At 38.8% G+C, this 20,048-nt stretch overlaps 2 protein-coding genes across 3 annotated transcripts; both read left to right on the forward strand.

The window, feature by feature from the left end:
- The first annotated feature begins 1,887 nt into the window (after positions 1-1,887).
- On the forward strand, positions 1,888-11,249 carry LOC122967716 (calcium-binding mitochondrial carrier protein SCaMC-2-A-like). Its single transcript, XM_044332505.1, has 10 exons — positions 1,888-2,141; positions 4,653-4,779; positions 4,918-5,005; positions 5,102-5,213; positions 6,771-6,929; positions 7,745-7,897; positions 8,008-8,115; positions 8,259-8,426; positions 8,857-9,007; positions 9,714-11,249. The coding sequence occupies exons 1-10, from the start codon at positions 1,980-1,982 to the stop codon at positions 9,896-9,898; spliced, it is 1,413 nt and encodes a 470-aa protein (XP_044188440.1). The 5' UTR covers positions 1,888-1,979; the 3' UTR covers positions 9,899-11,249.
- A 1,793-nt stretch (positions 11,250-13,042) lies between these two features.
- LOC122967832 (palmitoyltransferase ZDHHC12-B-like) lies at positions 13,043-20,048 on the forward strand. Of its 2 annotated transcripts, none has more exons than XM_044332654.1 (5): positions 13,043-13,404; positions 15,765-15,898; positions 17,427-17,516; positions 18,435-18,604; positions 19,491-20,048. In XM_044332654.1, exons 1-5 carry the CDS (start codon positions 13,287-13,289, stop codon positions 19,804-19,806), a joined length of 828 nt encoding a protein of 275 aa, XP_044188589.1. In that variant the 5' UTR covers positions 13,043-13,286; the 3' UTR covers positions 19,807-20,048. The 2 variants fall into 2 exon arrangements, with proteins under 2 accessions (XP_044188589.1, XP_044188590.1); XM_044332655.1 differs by having other exon boundaries at positions 18,438-18,604.

Below are 20,048 nucleotides of genomic sequence, written 5' to 3' on the forward strand. Positions count from 1 at the left end.
GGATTTTGGCACTCATCCTTGTCCCAGTTTATTTCTACAGCCTTCATCCCTCAAGGTGGTTTTTACAGAGAACAAGATGTAGTTACTGCACTAGCAGATGCCAACATGATGCAATGCTGTCTGCTGCAGGGTCAGTGACAACAAAGTTCAAAACCACAGAGCTGTTTTGCAGAGAATAAATAGTAAATAAGTAAAACATATGAGTAGAAAATGTTAAACTAAGAACTTCAGTGACAGAAATAAAACAAGGAAACAAACTGAACGACAGGTTTTATAAAACTCACTCACTTATATTGTGTGTTACTTTTTCTAACTGACATTTCTTTTTATTCTGTTTTACTGCAGGAGAGTCTGTTTTGATTTTGACATGCTGCAAGACAAATTCCTCATGCAGGACAGTGAAGATTGAACTGAAACTAGAGTAAAGCCCTCATGATTAATGTCTGTTGTAATCTGTCTTTAATGCTGGGCTAAAAATCAAACTTTCTTCTAGATAATGATAAGGTTCAAGTTAAAGTTGCTAAATTGTTATTACTAGTGCATGAACTTTACACATTTTGCAGATATTCAAGATTAAAAAACTTATCTGAAAGTATTTTTTTTGCACCCTGTTAGCTTTTGAAAGCAGCATTGGTCCATGTTTACTGTGTGTTTTATTCTGTGCTTGGCAATTAATTGCAAATTTGTTGGGAAAACTTGCACCACTTAAGTACAAAATCAGCTAAGGCATGGCCTTGTGGCCTATGAGCTAATGTTGCAGCCCTGTATTGCAGAGGCAGGATCAACGACGTCCCAACAACTAATCTTTGGCTCGGGATCCCTGACAAGGTCATCTGACTGTTACAGTATTTTTTAGGTATTCTTGTGCAAAATGAGCCTGCAGGACACTTGAAAACAGCTGATTTTTAATGAGATGTCATGATGGTATACAAATTTCAAGACAGATTTGATTTATTTTGACTTGTCCTGTTATAAATTCCATTGCTTGCTTTGTTTTTAAAGGTGTTGCACAAATAAAGACTTGCTCAGCTTCTGCTTCGACTACTTATTATGTTCATTATGCATGCTATTTATAGTTTTTATTGTATTTTCATTTTATCTGTCATGCCCATGTCCAATGTTGAACTGAATTTGTCTTTTATGTTTTGGTTTTCCTTTCATTTTCTTGGTTTAATGTCATGTGCACGTTATTTTATTGTATTTTCATTTTATCTGTCATGCCCATGTCCAATGTTGAATTGAATTTGTCTTTTATGTTTTGGTTTTTCTTTCATTTTCTCAGTTTAATGTCATGTGCACGTTATTTTATGACAGAGTAAAATCAAATAAATCATTATTAATATTATTATTGTTGTTATTAAAGCAAGTAGTGCTTGCTTTAATAAGTAGTATGCTTGATATTTGAACTAATATTATTATATTAGTATAACAATATAAATGTTCGTATTTTCTCTTTACGAGTTTGTTTTTGGATCTATTTTTGTGTCACTGAGGTTATCTACCAGCTGTTACTATTCACCAGGTTTGTTTTTAATCAGTATCTGTTTCTTGCTTTATAAGGTTGAAGGATTTTGTTGTGGATGTTTGAGCTCGCAGTAGCACATGTGCCACCAACCCGCCCCTCCGTGTCCGCCTCTGCCACGTTTTGAATGAGATTGGTCAAAATTTCACGAGCCGGACGAAATAAAAGGACGGGATTGGTCGATGAGGCCTCCTTTCTTTGACAAAGAAGAAGGCGGGACCGAGCCGGGCCCATCAATGGGGGAGCTCTGCGATTGGCCGGTAGTAAAATGACGTCCACAACGTTCCCAACAGCCAATGACGTAGCGCTTCTCCGTAAAGGGGCGTGACTTCCAGAGATTCTTTTAGGAGCCGGCGTTTCTTTACCGGCATTTCAGTTCTCAACCGCGGCGGGCTAACACCTCGCTGTGCTATTTATTTATTTATTGTAGAACTTTTTAAATTTTACGGAGCCAAACATGCTCAGCCTGTGCCTTTACGTCCCCGTGTCTAACTCAGACCCCGTTGAGGTGGAGTATTTCGAGTCTAACGGTCTGCCGTCGGAGCTGAAGTCTCTCTTCAACAAATTGAGCGTGCTTCTGCCGTCGCAAGAGTTCACAACGTATCAAAGGTGGCGAAAGGTAAGAAGAAAACACTCAAAGTCAACTTCTTTAAATGTCAAAACACATCCTGGCTCAGCATGTACTATTACCTACTTCTTTAAATCCAGTTAACTTACTTTGACCGCCACTAAATCCTTTCTTTCCGGGCGCCGGAAAGATTAGCGCTGTAGTAAAAAAAAGCCTCTACGACTAGGCCGCACAGCTGCCCGGCTTCCAGAAAAGTCACCACGAGAATATTTCTGTCTTTTGAGAATGCTTGGATGTAACCACTGAACACATGTTTAACTTTACACTGTTGTTGTTTATTAAAAAACTAATGCTACTGCTCATTTTTAAAAACCGGCGAACGAGCCGGCACCGCCTGAAGCCGGCGTCATTCATTTAGCAGAGAAAATCCACCCTAAAAAGGAATGTAGGCTGCAGTCTGGTGCATTTTTTTGGTTTAGAGGAGAAAGCCAGCATCTGATGTCATAACGAAAGTATGAAACTTTGTAATTTTGCTATATAAACAAAGTACTTTGCATGACAACATTAGATTAAATCATTTCGGCATTAAAATTAGATAAAAGCAAATGCAGTGCGGTGGAGTGCTACTGTGCTCCTTCATTGCTTCAATAAAACAATTCTCATCAATAAAACAATTCTCTTATCAGACATTACAAGACTAGAAAATAAATACATAACAGTAAAACGATATTTAAAAAGTGAAATAGACAGATATGACAACAGATTATGCACAGTAACACTGGAAATAAAACATAATAGTTTTTTTGTTTGTTTTTTTAAAAAATGTCAGATTTTCCTGCAGGGACTTCATGCCTTATACCTTTTAAAGGACAAGTTCACAATTGTTCAACTCTGTCTTAAAACAGCAATCAGGTGTCCATATGAACAATGAAAGAGGTTTTCCTCACTGTAATCATTCCTCCTGTTCATACTGGCTATTAAAAGATCTTCAAATGTGCTTTCAATGGAAGTGATGGAGGCCACACAGTCATTTAGTGCAAAAATACATTTAAAAGTAGATGTGAAGCTTACATGAGGCTTCAGCAGTCTGAGTTAGTCATATCAAGTGGATATCTGACACATTTACAGTCTTTTTTTAGCATCAAATTCCCTCTTTGTGTTTCCTCAGACAGTGTTTCCCTGTTTAGCTGTGATCGAAGTACAGTAACAAAAAGAGGAACTTTGGCACTAAAAAGACTGTAACGTTGAAAGATATCTACTTGATTTGACTCAAAACTTCAGATAAACTTTTAAATAAATTTTTTTGTACACAAGGATGCTCCTAGACTTTGGCCCCCATCACACTCCTTCAGTTGGAAATCAGCATCATCTTCTAATCGCTCATGTATTACTTGTAAACATTCCTGATGGTGTAAACTTGAAACCTGAACCTTGATTCTTGTATTTAAAGGTTTTGCTGTACTTGGAGCACTGCACTCAGCGGGGGTTCACTTGAACTGTCATTGTCCTGTTTGTGTTCAATAGAGCAGTTACAACAGCTTACAGCCTTCTCACTTGAATTTCAGACCTTCTTGGAGAAGGGCAGTACAGAGCACAAAATTAGCACCAGCAAAATGCTGGTAAAATCTGCAAGTTGCAGGTGGATTTGCTTCACTCACCAGGCAAAAAAAACTATGGTAATCTATTGAGAGGCTGATAAAAATTTAAACATTCACTAGCCAGTTGGCCGTTGGACAAAAAAGGTAAAGTACAAGCACACAAACGCTGGAGGACTGAGTGCATGTAGAGAAATGTAAATACTTGAAATTGGTCACGTGGCATTCCCCCCTTTTTAAACATGCTGTAAGTCACATTTATGCACTTGTGCAGGCAGGTTGGCATGAGCTGCAGGAAGAGAGGCCGCAGGATTGTCTTGAGGTATACATTACTGTGTGACAGTCATATGCCTGCACTGTGGGCAGCGGGTCAGTCTCTGTCCTCGTCTTGTTTTACCTCCCCGGAGGCCCCGAGCTTAGACAGGATTAAAGCAGTTGGCAGGTCAGTTAGCAGTTGAGGTCAAAGATAGACCTGGCTGTCCTGAAAAAAACAGCGTCATCACTGTCATTCAAGAATGCCAAGAGCAGAGAAACTTGGCAAATGGGTCACAGTAGCTTCCCGTGGGGCCATGAAACACAAGATAGGACACCTTCTTAACATTCAGGGCTGTAGCTAAATGTTCTTGGCGTTCGTTATTTGGCGGATTTAGATGCTAATTTTAAACCATGGATGCTAATTTTAAACATAGAGTACATATCAGAACTTGTTGTACCGGTTTCATAATCTTGGCTGTAAAAAATGGTTTGCTGTATCAACACAGGTGACTCCTCTGCACCCTGTAAAGTGTCACCCACTGCTGAAACTAATGTTTTTACCTGAAACTAAGTAAAAACAGTCTGATGCCGTGTCATGTCTGCAGCAGAGTGCTGCTCTTTTCTTTCATTGCTTCAATAAAACTATTCTATTATCATTATAAGACAATATTTTCTTATTGCCTGTATTTTTTTTTTTTATTATTTCTTGCAGAAAACCTTACATAGGGAAGAACATGACTCAGACGGACAGCTGGACTTTGAGGAGTTTGTTCACTATCTTCAAGATTACGAGAAAGACCTCAAACTTGTGGTGAAGAGCCTTGACAGGAAGCATGCAGGTACGCAAGCGGGTGCCTTGCAAATTTAAGGTTTCGGTTTCCTTGCACATGTCTCTGTGCTCCTTTCATTTCTCACTTTGTGTCATTTGTTCGAGTCAGAATAACGTTCAACTTGTCTTTATGTCCTTTGTCTTAAAGGTCGCGTTGATCCTAAGGAGTTAATGCAGTCTCTTTGGGAACTCGGGGTGCATATTTCCCCGCAGCATGCGGAGAAAGCTCTTCAGAGGTAATTTTATTGATGTTTCATACTCTGGAATTTTTGATGTTTTGGTTTCAGGGGCTCAATATCTTACATTTTTTATCTTTCCTTTTTTTTTAAAAGCATGGATAAGAATGGAATGATTACAATCAGCAGTAAAGAATGGAGCAACTATCCCATGGAGGAGAAGGCTGAGAGCATTCCTGAGATCATCCTCTACTGGAAACACTCCACGGTTAGTTTTGCCGTCTGCACTGAAACGTTTTTCCCCCAAAAGGAGGAAACTGTACAGACAGCTGAGCCGCAACAATGCTGACCTTTCACCGCCAACAGCCAACAAGGAAGTTCTGAATCATGAATCACGAATGCGCAAACTTCCAGAAAACTCCCTCCTTTTATTATTAGGAGTCGGTGTTGTGTAAATTTTCTGATGTCATATTTTCACCCAGTTTCAGATCCAATAATAGTATCACTTAAACTCAACCTAATCTACGTATTTAAGGCATTAAACCTCCCTCCTGTCTGAAACAAACAGGTCAGTTGGAAAGCAAACTACATAAAAGGCTCAAGTCGTGCGTCAGCAATTAAGCTCCATTAGGCCGTGAATGGAATTGTTCCCATTCGGGGAGGATTATGTCAGAAGGATTTGCTGTTATGTAAAAGGAGCAGCAGTCAATCAGAGCAGGTGGCGACTTGAGTGATGTAGCACAGCTCCCACGGGAGAACGGCCTGATCTTGATTGATAGTTCGAGTGTTTTACTGCTATTCAGCTAATGAGAAGCAGCTTCAACTTGGCACTGAGTACTGAGACTGAACCAGGGCCAAGAATACAGCTAGAGTTTAACTCTCCTGTCCTCCCCAAGAGGCCAAGCAAATTGCAGCTAAGTTACTGATGAAACTGGAGCTGCTGGGTCATACCAGTTTGCAAGCAAAAAAAAAAAAAAAAAAAAGATGTTGAATGCTCTGGGAGGTCATGGGTTCAATCCATGCAGCAGAGCCAGAATGCAAAGCTGGTGTCCCTGAGTGACACTGGAGCTCTGTACCTGCTACCAGATATGAGCAGGAGGTGATTGATGTCTTCTGATTAGGACAAGGCGGTAAATGGCAAATTTTATGGACTCACTAAAATTATATAACAATGATGCAGCAAAGATATCACAGATTAAGACCTTTTTTTATATATAGAGTAGTTTTCTTGAGTCTTGCTGTTCTATGACCGTCCAAAACTGCTTTTTTTGGGGGGGGGTAGTCTTTTTTTAAATTTAGACACGGTGACCACAGTTGGCACCGATCCACCGCTGCAGCTTTACACCGATCCAGCTGTAAGCCGTGTCTGCTGACCCAGATCGTCTGGAAACTTTTCTCCTCACACACTCGCACTCTTTGACCTTTTTGCCGAGGGGGGGAGATCTTCATTAAGATCTGATTTCAAAGAAGCACACTATGTCCACGACGATCTACTGGAATCAATTATCCTGACACGAACTGCAACACCTGTGGAAAAGAAACCCGGTGCACCGTGACAGCCGCACAGTTTGACCTTTTTTTTACTGTGGCAGTGGAGGCCCGTGATGTATAGTCAGTCATGCGACCGCTGTCAAGCACGCGCTGCTAACGAGAAAAATGTTCTGAACAGGACACGTGCAGAGATGCAGTTTTAAGTGTCTTCTGTCAAGTTTTTTTTTTAACTAGCAAAAACTATTCTACTAAAAATATCTACCAGATAGGACAGGAAGTCACCTCTGAATTTTCTGTAAATCTAATAATTCATGTCTCTCTCTCTTCCTGGTAGATATTCGATGTGGGTGATAACCTGTTGGTGCCTGATGAGTTCACCCACGAGGAGAAAATGACTGGAATGTGGTGGAGGCACCTGGTCGCAGGTGGAGGAGCCGGAGCCGTTTCCAGGACTTGCACCGCTCCGCTTGACAGAGTCAAAGTCATGATGCAGGTAAGACGAGTCTGCAGGGAGTTTTTTTTAAATAGACGGGGAAAGTTTTTTTGGGGGAGTTTGGTAGCAGAACAGTGTGCAGAGGAAACTGTGGAAACTCTTATCTGGCTTGTTATTTGCTGCAGAGGAGAATAATCATCAGCTTTTTGGGTGCTGTGACCCAGTTGTCAGCTGTTTGGCTCAGTGAGGCATCATGTTAAAGTCCAATCTAGAGATTAACTTGTTTTTTTTTAATTTTTAATAATATAAGACTCTCCTGGAGGGAATAATCTGAACCTCTTTTGTAACTCCAGGTGGCACAATCAGTTAAACAAGGAGAAACTTGAAAACTTGCTCAAGAGCCTAAGTTACCTAATCCCATAAACAAGTTAATGTTTAATAGAGAGCGGGGGGGAGGGGGGGCCGGAGTCCAGGGGCTGATTGTCTATCAGAGCCAGGCCACCTGACCGACCAATGGCGGCTCACAAACGTCCGTAACACCCTTGACTGCGTAATCCTGTGTCAGATCCACCGTCATCGACGGGCTGAAGGTCTTAACTGTAGGCAGAGTCAGAATCTGTGTCAACGGCCCCGATTTGCGTCAGCTGTCGCGTGTAAAGGTCGACTTTGAAACAACCGTGTGCCCTATTGATTTGTTAATGATGCATTTGGGTTATTTACCAAAAAAAACATTCGTGGCCCACATGGCGCCGATCCAAATTCATCCCAAAATTCCAAGATTGAGCTGCTGGCCGCAGCCAGAATTTGCCAGCTTTGGGTTTGTCAAACGTTCCCCATCACATTTATTGATTGGTTGTGTTTTTGTTGGTCTTCAGGTTTATGGATCTCGAACCAACAACATGTGCATCATGAGCGGGTTGATGCAGATGATCAAAGAAGGCGGCACGAGGTCGTTGTGGCGAGGCAACGGAGTGAACATCATCAAAATCGCCCCCGAGTCGGCGCTGAAGTTCATGGCGTATGAGCAGGTACGTCACAAACACACACACACACACACACACACACACACATACCGGTAAATGAAACACTTCCTGATGGCAGTTTAATAACATCTTTCATCTCGATTTGATTTCTCCAGATCAAACGTTTGATCGGCAGCGATAAGGAGACTCTGAGCATCCTGGAGAGACTTGTCGCTGGATCTCTGGCTGGATTGACCGCACAGAGTACAATCTACCCCATGGAGGTGATTATCAGTTCAGGAAACTTCCTCTCCAACTTTCATAGAATTAATAAATTGACTTTTTGTTTATATGTATAATAAAGTTTAGAACACAGTCTACATTTCTGGTATCAATGCATTAATTTATCTTCTTTTTCTGTCTCCAGGTGCTGAAAACCCGTCTGGCTCTGAGGACGACGGGTCAGTACTCGGGTATCGCAGACTGTGCGAAGCAGATTTTCAGGAAAGAAGGACTCGGAGCGTTTTACAAAGGTTACGTCCCCAACATGTTGGGCATCATCCCCTACGCTGGCATCGACCTGGCGGTGTACGAGGTGAGACGTCGCAACTACACCGACTCTTCTCCTATCAAACTCCCTCCAGTCTATTTTTAGTTTTCTCACATTCCTGTCAGTAGTATCGTGTTGTGTTTTTTAGTATCGCTGTGGTAGGAATGTTAATCTTCAGGCTGTAAATTCACCACATTTACACTTTTTTTTCTCTTTTTGTGAACTTTGCACACTGATAAAACATATGAAACCAAATATAAAATACAAGAGAAGTGTTTATTTAAAAAGCCAAAAGGTTTTATTACAACATCTTGCCTCGACATGAATAAAACTTGAGATGGCGAGCAAACACATGACTGGATTATATAACAGAATCTAAATGACATAATACTGTGTGTGTGTGGGGGGGAAAAAAACGGTCAAATACACGAACATGATTGATCAATCCTGTCCTTCTTCTTCTTCTTCTCCTCAGACCTTGAAGAACAGCTACCTGCAGCAGTACGGCATCAACAGCCACGACCCCGGCGTGCTCGTCCTGCTGGCCTGCGGCACCGTGTCCAGCGGCTGCGGTCAGCTCGCCAGCTACCCCCTCGCTCTCATCCGCACCCGCATGCAAGCACAAGGTGAGGCCTTAGTTCCTGAAATACCAGTTAGTAATAATCTGACTACTTCAGGTGTAGAAAATGGAGATTTACGTCTTAAATTTGACCATTTTCCTATTAAGACATTCCAAATATTGAGTTTTTCCTGGAGAATTTTATTATTCTTACAGTGAAAATGCATCATATTATACAGCAGTGTATTGCGGCCACCATGATTAAAAAATATTTGCTCAGTTTCTTCTCATAATGAGAAACGTAATGTGAAAAGTATCTTGTAAAAAATGTGACACTGAGTAAATATTTCGTCATGGTTGCATCAATACGTTGCTGTAAAACTATATTAGACATTAATTGGAAATGTAGTCAGCTGCTCTTTAAGGCGCCACACCTACTTTATTTCTGTGAAAAGCCTCCACAGCTGTCGTCAGTCAGAGGAAGGAAAGTTCATGTCAGACATGAATCAGTGATGCTGTTGCTCAATAAAGCAGCAGACGCTGAACTGACACATTTAATACTAGACTTTTAAAAAAGTGAAACTGCATCAAATCCAACTAGTGAAGTACAGACAAAGTATAAGTTTAAAAGTTTATTTGACCATCAAACCCAAAGTGATTTTAAGTCCAGAGAGTTTTAAACAAAGTAGGAGGCTCATAATCTTTATCTCTTTATTGCAACATCCTCTATTGCGACATCCTCCTGAGTGTAATCTTTTGTTATCTTTTTGTAGCGGCGTCAGGAGGCAGCCAGCAGATGACGATGACGGGTCTCTTCAAGCAGATCCTGCAGACCGAGGGCCCCGCAGGGCTCTACAGAGGCCTGGCCCCCAACTTCCTAAAAGTCATCCCCGCTGTGAGCATTAGCTACGTAGTGTACGAAAACATGAAGACACAGCTGGGAGTGACCTCACGCTGAAACTCACCTCCCTTTCTCATTGTCATATGACAAGTGACCCCTACATACCCAAACTCCCCCCCTCCCGCCTGCCCCCCACCTCACCTCCTCCAGTCAAGGACTCATGCTAAGGGAATCCCAGGGACCTGTTGGGGTTCGTGGAGCGATCTCATTCTGTGAATGTCAGCTGACGAAAGACGAGAAAGGACACTGAACGTTGGAAAGATGGGAGGATATGGACTCTGTGAGCTCAGGTTGTCGGGACAGTGACCGCTGCTATTTATGTTTTTAAAGACGAGTATCAGGAGCTTGGAAACGAGAAACACGTGGAATGTAAGAGACTGTAAAATCGAGGACCAAAAGCTCTTCCTGCCACTTTGTATTATGGTGCCTGAGGAAGTGTTCAGTTATGTTTTTGTTTGTTGTTTTTTTTTTCATGTTGGTGTGACATTGCAAGCTTTGGTCAGTCAGCATCCGTTAAACATGCACCACCTCCCCCCCCACCACCCCTTTTTATATAAATCTACTGAAGATGGAGCACGTTTTACATGGCAGATACAGCATTAATAAGCTCTTAAGAAGTTTTATTCTTTAACGGTTCTGCATGTAAGGAAGAAAAAAAGAGATTGTGTTCCTGGAAAAAGAGAGAGAGGGTTTTGCACATGTGAGTTTGATCTCTCTCCACCCCTGTCCTGAATGAATGAATGAATGAACGAACGAACGACTGGCTGCAGATTATTTATTTCCATCTGTTCTGTATTTATTGATTTTTATTGTCTAGAAGAGGAGATAAATGCTGCATGTTTCCTGTCTGAGTAGCCAAATGTGTGATTGCTAACAGTTTTAAAAAAAATGCAGTTTGACTCTATTCAGGGTGTGAAAGTTAACACCAGGCAACAGCCTTATTGAGCGGCTGTCAAACACTAAATGTAGTTGTCTGGTAAAATGCTATAAAAGGGGTGTTGGAGTTTGTATCCGTTAGTCACTTTGGTTGATACTTCAACGACTGAAGGATGACGTTTTTCAGTGCAAACAGATGTCTGCATGTAGATGTAGGATGTTTTTTGCCCTTTTTAAAAAGAGAAAGTATAAATGTCTTAATGTTCACCTCAGGTTAGATCATGTTCACCTCAGGTTAGATAATTATTTAATTCACAGAAGAGCACTCGTGGGTTTTCTTTTCACATTTATACTCAGAGGGGGAAGTAAAAAAAGGGCTTTAAAAAAGATGAGCAACATAATGCACTTTAATCAAAGCTGGAAGAGCCTCTGAATGTCATATCAATGCAGGTAATAATTCTTTTGTAAAGAATCAGTTTTTAGTATTGTTTTAATGGACCATTTTGATGCAAATAAATGCAAATTCTTGTTATTCTGAGTGTCATGTCTCACTTAATCTACATAATCCTGTGTGTGGTTAATGAGTTTAAAAGGTAATCGAGTTAAGATCAGTGTCAAAATGTCACAGACGACCAAAAACTAAAGCAGCTGATTGAACAGACGCCACAGAAATCAACAGCTGTAGTTTTAAGTCAAACTTGTCTGTCTTGGAAATACAAGTGTTTCAGTTTTCCTCCATAAACAGTTCAGGTGAATAATTTAAAGTATTTAAAACTAAAGTATTTTAATGAAGCCATATATGCTGCTGCTGCTGCAGGCTGGATTATAGACAACAAGTTTTCTCACCATCATATTTTACAGCTTGTGATACTGAGAAATCAGTTTGCAATCGAGGTTCATTGTTGAGCTGAATTAGACGGTCGGATCAAACAAATTACAGAAATATCAGTGATAGTGAATCTTACAAATTGATTATATTATTTGTAGCAACTTTTAAAAAAAATCTCTTTTTAAAACATACTTTTATCAGAGAATGTTTCCTTATTTTATTTAGTTTTTTATTTGGTTTGAACTGTCTTATTTCCGTTTTTATTTCTTTTGTTTTATCTTACATTATGGAGCGAGATTTTATTTATTAGAACATAAAAACTATATTTTATGATTTGTCTGTTTTTAATTTGCTGCTATTTATGAAACACTTTGTTTTGTGGGTTTTTAAAAGTCCTCTATAAAAGATTATTTTTTTATTATTTACACTTAACACAATGGAGGCAGCTGTGCAGGTCACAGCATTAACTTTATTGCCAAAATTGCAAATTTAACAGCAACATCTCCGTCCAGAAACAGTGTTACTCTGGATTAAAGCCCAGGACAGTTTCATGAGGTAAAAAGAATTTCTAATGAAAACTGTCAACAGTGTGTTCTGTGGATAAACTCTTTTCTACAAATTTAAGATACCGCAAAACCAAGATTAGCTGCATTTTTCTTGATACCAACAGTCGTAAATGAGAAAACATTTTATTTTTTTGTAATTTGGGTGAATCAGTCCTTTAAGAGCAAAGGTGGTGTTAAGAGTTTTACAATTCATTCATTATAATTCTACTTTACCTCAACTTGTCTCATGATAGTATTGTCCAATATAACTACACAAAGATACAGTCAGAGTATAAACTTGCTTGTTTCCACACTGGCAAGTTTACAACTAAATTGATGGTGGGAGGGGGGGGGGTTCAGGGAGGGTTCAGCTGTTCCTAGAAGTGTCAGGAGGTTTCCACAAACTACTGTGACCTGGCAGAGAGAGATAAAAGTCAAATTAGTTGCTGTGTACTCTAAAAGACACAATTAAATTGGCTGACACTGTGTAACGGGATATGTTGGTATGTTATTGACACAACAGACATTTTAGTAAAGATGTTGCGTTCAGTAAATATGATTTTGTGTGTGTGTGTGTCTTTGAGGTTTTAAAACATTATCACATATATGGGGATTACGTAGGTTTAGATTAAATGTAAAGCAAACAAAGTCTGATTCTTGGGACGGGATTAAAGTGTAACAGTCAACATGTTATATAACAGTAATTGACGCAGGCAATGGTGGAAAATAACTAAGTACATTTACTCAAGTACTGTACTTAAGTACATATTTTAGGTACTTTATTATTTACATTTTGTGTTACTTTGTACTTTCTACTCCACTGTACATGATTAAATATACTTAGTTAAGACTAAGTAAAGACTCTGAATACATTTCCACTACTGGACGTAGATTTACCATTATTATTACTCGTTTGGCTTTTTCGCACAAGGTTAACTTCGCGTATTTTGTCCTCGCAGCTTTCCGTATCAAAACAAGGAAGCGGCGAGCAGGTTGATAAATAGAATCAGTCAAAATTTGATAAAAATGCGTCTTTACTGCTGTAACTTGCTACATATTTGGCTTATAAATGACACTTTACTTTCCTAGCATACTTAAAAGTTATAAAAATTTTTAAAGCCATAGCTGGATAGTTATGTTTTTTAAATACAGCTAACGAAGCTATCAGTTAGCTTGCTAGTTAGCAGCGGTGCTAATGAAAGATTTTGTTATAAAAATGGTTCAGAACATGTTCCGGACCGGGTTTCTGGTTCGGGCCACACACACCCTGCTAACCTGGGTCATAACTCTCATACTGTTCCTGCACAACACCGGTAAGTCTTTCAAACTGGGACGTTTTACCTGTTTAATGAGGAGGGAGGCTGGAAACCAGTGGAAAGAACTTCATTGAGATTTATTTGTGCTTTTTCTTATTTTTATATATTTTTAAAATATTACATATGTGGCAATATGTGTATTTGATACTTTATTCTTGTTAGAGCTGCAACAATTAGTCAATTGATTAGTTGCCAACTATTGAATTAATTGACTACTTTGATAATCGATTAATCATTTTGAGCCCACTTTTTATATATTTATCTTATGTTTGGTTCACTAGTTTCTGTTTCTGTGTTTTTTTTAATAACAATAATAAAGTTTATTTATAGTAAGGCTGCAACTAACAATTCTTTTCATTATCCTCATTAACTCTCTCTCTTCCACTCCACCCTTGATTTGGAGCAAATACAAAAAATGATACACCCAAATTTGAATTACTGTAGCTCCTATGACTCTTCAACCACAATGACTGTCTGCATAAGTCAGATGTTGCCGGAAAGGAAACCTCCCAAAGTTTCACGTGAAAGCGTCAGAAACACTTGAGGTGATTCAGAAACAGAGCAGAAGGTCTTTGAAATCCACCTGAATGCGTTTCAGTCCAAATAACTGTTTGTGATTTTGTCTGTGAAGGTGAAGAGCAGCATGCGGCTCTATGGTGTCTCACTCATGAAAAGGTGCAGGTGGATTTCCAAAAAGGACTTCATATTTTTGTAAACATGAAGTCTTCCTGAGAATAAACACAAGAAAGGGAGAGAGGTTAATTGAGAAAATTGTTGACAGATTAATTGATAATGAAAATAATTGTTAGTTGCAGCCCTAATATGGATAAACCTCATTATTATTATTATTATTATTACCTGCAAGCAGCATCAAATTGTGTTTAGAAGTGAGATATTTCTCCCCTCAATATCACGTGTTTTGAAATGAAGAATACGTCCGTTATCTTCCTTAAAAAAAAAACACATAAACTTGTATGAAATAATATAATATTCTTTAGAGAAAAGAGCAGAAGCAACATTTCATGCTGCAAACGCTGCATGATAATTGTCAGTTGTTTACGTCTTCTTCCACTAACTGAATTAATCATGAGACTAAAGGCCTCAGGATATATAATGATACATCGCTTTTACACACAACAAACAACAAAAACAACAACAAAGACACAGGAATGAAAACAAAAGGCAGAAACCAGTAAAACCAGTGCTACAAAGTGTTTTACAAGAAATGAATACAGAAACAGAAACTAGTGAACCAGACAAAACAAGAGCAGCGAATAAACAGCGTCTGTTACAGTTTAACACTGAAGCATCATATCTGCATCTCTGTGACCCAAACATAGTTTACTGATATTACTGTCTGGAGGGACTGATAGTTTAGGGCTGCAATGATCGATTTTTTTTCCATTATTATCTCATATTTTGATTATTTTTTTGATTAATCGATTAGTTGTTTGGTCCATAAAATGTCAGAAAATGGTGAAACATGTCAGTCGCTGTTTCTAAAGCCCAAGATGACGTCTTGTTTAGTCTCAACCAACCGTTTACTGTCATAGAAGACTAAAGAAACCAGAAAATATTCACATTTCAGAAGCTGGAATCAGAAACTTTTAGATATTTTGTCTTCAAAAAATGACAAACAATTAATCAATTATCAAAATAGTTGGCGATTAATTTAATAGTTGACAACTTATCGATTAATTGACTAATCGTTGCAGCTCTACCCCTGTTATCCTCCAAAAAAATTACAAACTTCTATGAAATAATATATTATCCCTTAAAGAAAAAGAGCAGAAGCACAATTTAACGCCGCAAATGCCGTTTAATAATTGTTTAGGCCTTTTTCTACTAACTGAATAGATCATGAGATTAGAGGCCTCAGGGTATATATGTAATTATTATTAATAATAATAATGATTATTTGTGTAGCACATTTCAAAACCAATGTTACAAAGTGCTTTACACGCAACAAGCAATAAAAACAAAGACACAGGAATGAAAACAAAAGGCAGAAACCAGTAAAACCAGTTTTACAAGAAATTAATTCATAAACAGAAACTAGTGAACCAAAACAAGACAAGAGCAGCGAACAAACAGCGTCTGTTACAGTTCAACACTGAACCATCATATCTGCATTTCTGTGACCCAAACATAGTTTACTGATATTACTGTCTGGAGGGACTGATAGTCAATATATTATCACTTCAGTATCAATCTACTGAGACAAAACATTATATTTAATACTGTTAATAAAGCTTAACTCTACTCTGTATGTATAAGCTTGTTTCTAATGAAGTTTTCTGTCTGATATGATGTGTGTTGTTGTGTGTTGTTGTGTGTTGTTGTGTGTGTGTGTGTAGATCTGCGGAAGTGTGAGGAGCGAGGAGAGCTGCTGCTGCCGGTTCTGTTCTTCCTGCTGGTCGTTCTGTCGGTGCTTTTATACTTTGCAGTTTCTTTAATGGATCCCGGCTTCGTCCTCAGCGACGCTGTCAAGGTGAGATTCCTTAACAGGAAGAATTGAAAAGGAACTTTTGACACCGATTCTGATATTGATGCTTCAGAGTCGAACGTTTTACTCTTGAAAAATGAACTTCTCACTACTCTACGACCTGCTGAACCTGATCGCACTGAACTTTGGATTTAAATTACATTTTGCAATCCATGAGTCACTGAATTGATTCATTATTAAACTCAATCTATGACCTTCCAACCACAATATTCATTTCCACTGTATTTATCACAGTAGAAAACCGAAGCATAAATCAAACAAAACATGACAAAAGCGACTTAAAATGCCTCGTATAAATGGCTTTTTTATTGTATGTTAAGTTCAAAATCTTTAAAATAACTATTTTTTCTTCACATTTATGTTTCAGTTTGCAGATGTTAATTTTGCAGCTGTTGTTACTGTAGACTTGAAAAAGTATATTAACAGCAGCTGCATTAGATTAGATTTAGATTTATAGATTTTAGGTTATTTTTATTTCAAACATGCTAAAAATAACAAAATAAATAATATAGGCAGCAAAACAAAACAAAAATAACAGCAAACTTTCAGTAAGCAGCACAAATAAAAACCTTTCAATGTTCAAAAAGGGCGTCGGATGAAGTAAAGAACTTTTTTAGTCTTACCAATTTTTTTTTTAGTACTTTATTGATCAAATCAAAGTCAGAAAAACATTGAAAACAACACAAGAGAATAAATATAACTTGTACAGAAACATTATTGTTTGTTTGTATATGATGCTCTTAGACTTAAAGTAAATGTAGCACATAATATAAACCTAAATGACATTTAAACATAAAGAAAATGGTTTCTTGTAAAGCAGTTCGATACTGTAGAACAGTATAAAGACATGTTTGGTGTATATTTAACATAAAGAAGACGCATCATGTCACAGACTCATGTTAATATTCAAATCTAGTTTTATCTCAGTGCTGTTTTCTTTGTCTTGATCTGATTTTAAAGGCATTAATCAAATTAAAGCATCTTCATTTTTTTGCATTTAGTCCATTAATACTTTCCATTAGCACATGAAAGCGGTTTGTGCTTTCAACAACATGACTGAGCAACAATAATGAAACATTGACAAAAGTACAAGCAGACAAGATGTTCGGAACATCTTATCACCCTGTTGTAGCTTTCAAGTCAAGACGTTTATGTTGTTTATTCTTATTCTCTTATTTAATATCAAGTTCTATTTTTACTTAGTTACTGATGTTTATCATGCGGAACATGTAGTTTCTCATTAAAATGTTCATCAATATGTTCTTATAAACCTGATTAAAAACTCACACATAAATAAACATATCAATAAAAGAAGTTGTTTTTGTGCAGGAGCTGAACTAGAAACCAACTGTATACTTTAGAAAAACGGTCATCAGTGATGTAAAGTGTCGAGACTTTGTACTAAATGAGCTAAAACATGGAAAAACATGTGTTTAGTCTTTTTAAGTGAAGGTCACAGTTGATGACGTGTGTGTGTATATGTGTGACCCACATCAGTGTGTGTGTTGCGCAGGGCGTTCAGGGTTCAAATGAGGAAATGGAGTCCATGATTCCTCAGTCTTCGACCCCTCGGCTGAGGCGTTGCGGATACTGTCTGCTGCAGGTAACCGGCTGCTGCTAACTTACACTCAGTGATTTATACTCTGTTTCCTCTCTTAATGTTTCTAAAGCTCAAACACAGGTTTCCTCCCCCCGCCCCCCCCCCCCCCCTTGATGTGCAACAATAACGCAACATTGCCAAACACACAGTACAGTCAGACAACATGTGATGGAACATCTTGTCACCACAACAGTGTGATTCAGATCAGAGCAATCAGTCCACCTGAAGAGGAGATTTAACTCTTTTTGAGAAATGACATGTTGCGTATAATTATAAACATTACTGAGTAATTTATGAGAATGTCATGGTCATTAAACAAAATAACTTTGACTCCATGTAAACCACATCTCATTGTTTTCAGTTCCCACTTTACCCTCCTCCCACATTCTTCTTATTGAGTCATGAATCACTATTTCCCTGCAAATGTCCTTATATTGCATCAGTTACAGTAAAAACACATTTCAATCATTCCCTCCACTCTAAGACATGAGGTTAACATAAAACAGGAAGGATATTTACATTTTAATCCAATCAAAGAGGAGATTAAATGCATACAGTGAACACTGCAAACAGTAAAAATGCTTCAGTGCTGTGTGTTATGAGCTATGTGTTATCGCCACCATGTGGTGCAAACAAGACATAGTTAGAGAGACTCTCCGGTCTACCTACTGCTACACAAACACACACACAAACACACACAAACACAGACATTTTTACTTAAAAAATGGCTAAAACAATTATTTGATGATCAAAATATTTGCAGATTGATTTTCTGTTGATCAGCTAATCGTTGCAGCTCTAAACTTTAAAAGATGTGATGCATTTTTAGTGGCTTGAAACAGCAGAACGACTGACATCGATGTCTGATCAGTCCCGGTTTATCTTCATCGGCCTTTTCTCACTTCCTGTTTCTGTTTCAAGCAGCAGCCAATGAGAGCGAAGCACTGTCAGACGTGTAAACACTGCGTGCGTCGCTTCGACCATCACTGCCCCTGGATCGAGAACTGCGTCGGGGAGAGGAACCACCGCTGGTTCATCGTCTACCTGCTGGTGCAGCTGCTGGCTCTGCTCTGGGCCCTTCACATCGCTCTGTACGTCTGCTGAACGTGATCTATGTGTGTGTTTATCTCTGCAACATTAGGGTCTAATTAGGTAACATTTTGAGTTTCTGAGAATAACAGCAACGTTGATTAGACTTATCTTTTGTTTACTTTAATGTGTTGCTCAAGTACAATTTCAAAGTTCAAGTGATTTAGCAACTTTTTAGTTAAAACTCAGATGCCTTAAACTGCTGTGAAACGTGTTGTAGATTATAGGAGGCAGAAATCATCTCACTGTTTGGGTTTAAACCTCAATGAGCAGAGTCAAAGAACGACAGTTGAGTCAAATTAGACCAAATGTCGGACTTGAATGACAAAGAAAGAACTAATTAGAGTCTAAATGATCTAAAACAAATTTAAAAAGCCCCGTCTGTAAAGTGTAGTTAAGTCATTTTACGTATTAAACACATTTTAAAGCAACACAAGTGCTGTAGTGCAAGAACAAGACATAGAAAGCAAACAGGGACGTAACACATAGTTACACAGATCCAAAAGCCGAAAAATAAAAATATCCTTTGTGGTGGGACGTTAAAGTTTAATTTGTGGGAGGACTCATAATCACTGCTGCCAGATCGGGCTTCTTATTATTTAATTAGGTGGATTAAAATGCTTTCGCAGGCGGGTTGGGATAATTTTTGGCTACTTTTTGTATCATTTGGGCGGTTTGTAATGATGCAAATGAACATCATCACCAATTGCTCATTAACATTAGTTTACGTTTACTTTACTACTTTCTATTTTATGATTGGTGGCTTTATGATGTGTGCTACTGGTTTTATGTCTTTATGTTTGCGTGTTCTCATTGTCTTGTGTGCTTCCTCTTCTGTTTATTTGTTAATTTATTGTTAATTTATCTATCTTGATGTTGATCTTCCAGGTCAGGCGTCTCACCCAGCGTGACGTGGGAGCTTTGGTTCAGAGTGAACGGCTTCCTGCTGGCGGCGCTTGGCGTGATCGGGGTTTTCTCCGTGGTGGTGGCGCTGCTGCTGGGCTGCCACCTCTACCTGGTCTCCATCAACTGCACCACCTGGGAGTTCATGTCGCGGCACAGGATCTCCTACCTGAAGCACTGCGGGGACGAGGAGAACCCTTTCGACCGCGGAGTCTTCTGCAACCTCTGGGACTTCTTCTGCATCTGCGGCACGGTGATGTGGGAGCAGGTCTACCACAGAAACACCCCGAATCCAGTCTGACCTCCAACCACATGATACACGAGATAACTTTTCATCCTTAATTCCAGAGGTTTTGAAATCTTTATAAACTGAATTGGACCATAAAATGATTTTCAGCACCTGCAAACGTTGTTGTCTAGAAGAGCAGATGCACATTAAGCTGGTTAAAGCTTATAAATCTCTAAACACAAGGGCTGCAACTAAACATTATTTTTCTTATCAATTAATTAATTAGTTAACTCTATAAAATGGCAGAAAACTAT

The sequence above is a fragment of the Thunnus albacares genome, chromosome 2 (genome assembly GCF_914725855.1).
Source record: "Thunnus albacares chromosome 2, fThuAlb1.1, whole genome shotgun sequence".
Taxonomy (NCBI): Eukaryota; Metazoa; Chordata; class Actinopteri; order Scombriformes; family Scombridae; genus Thunnus; species Thunnus albacares.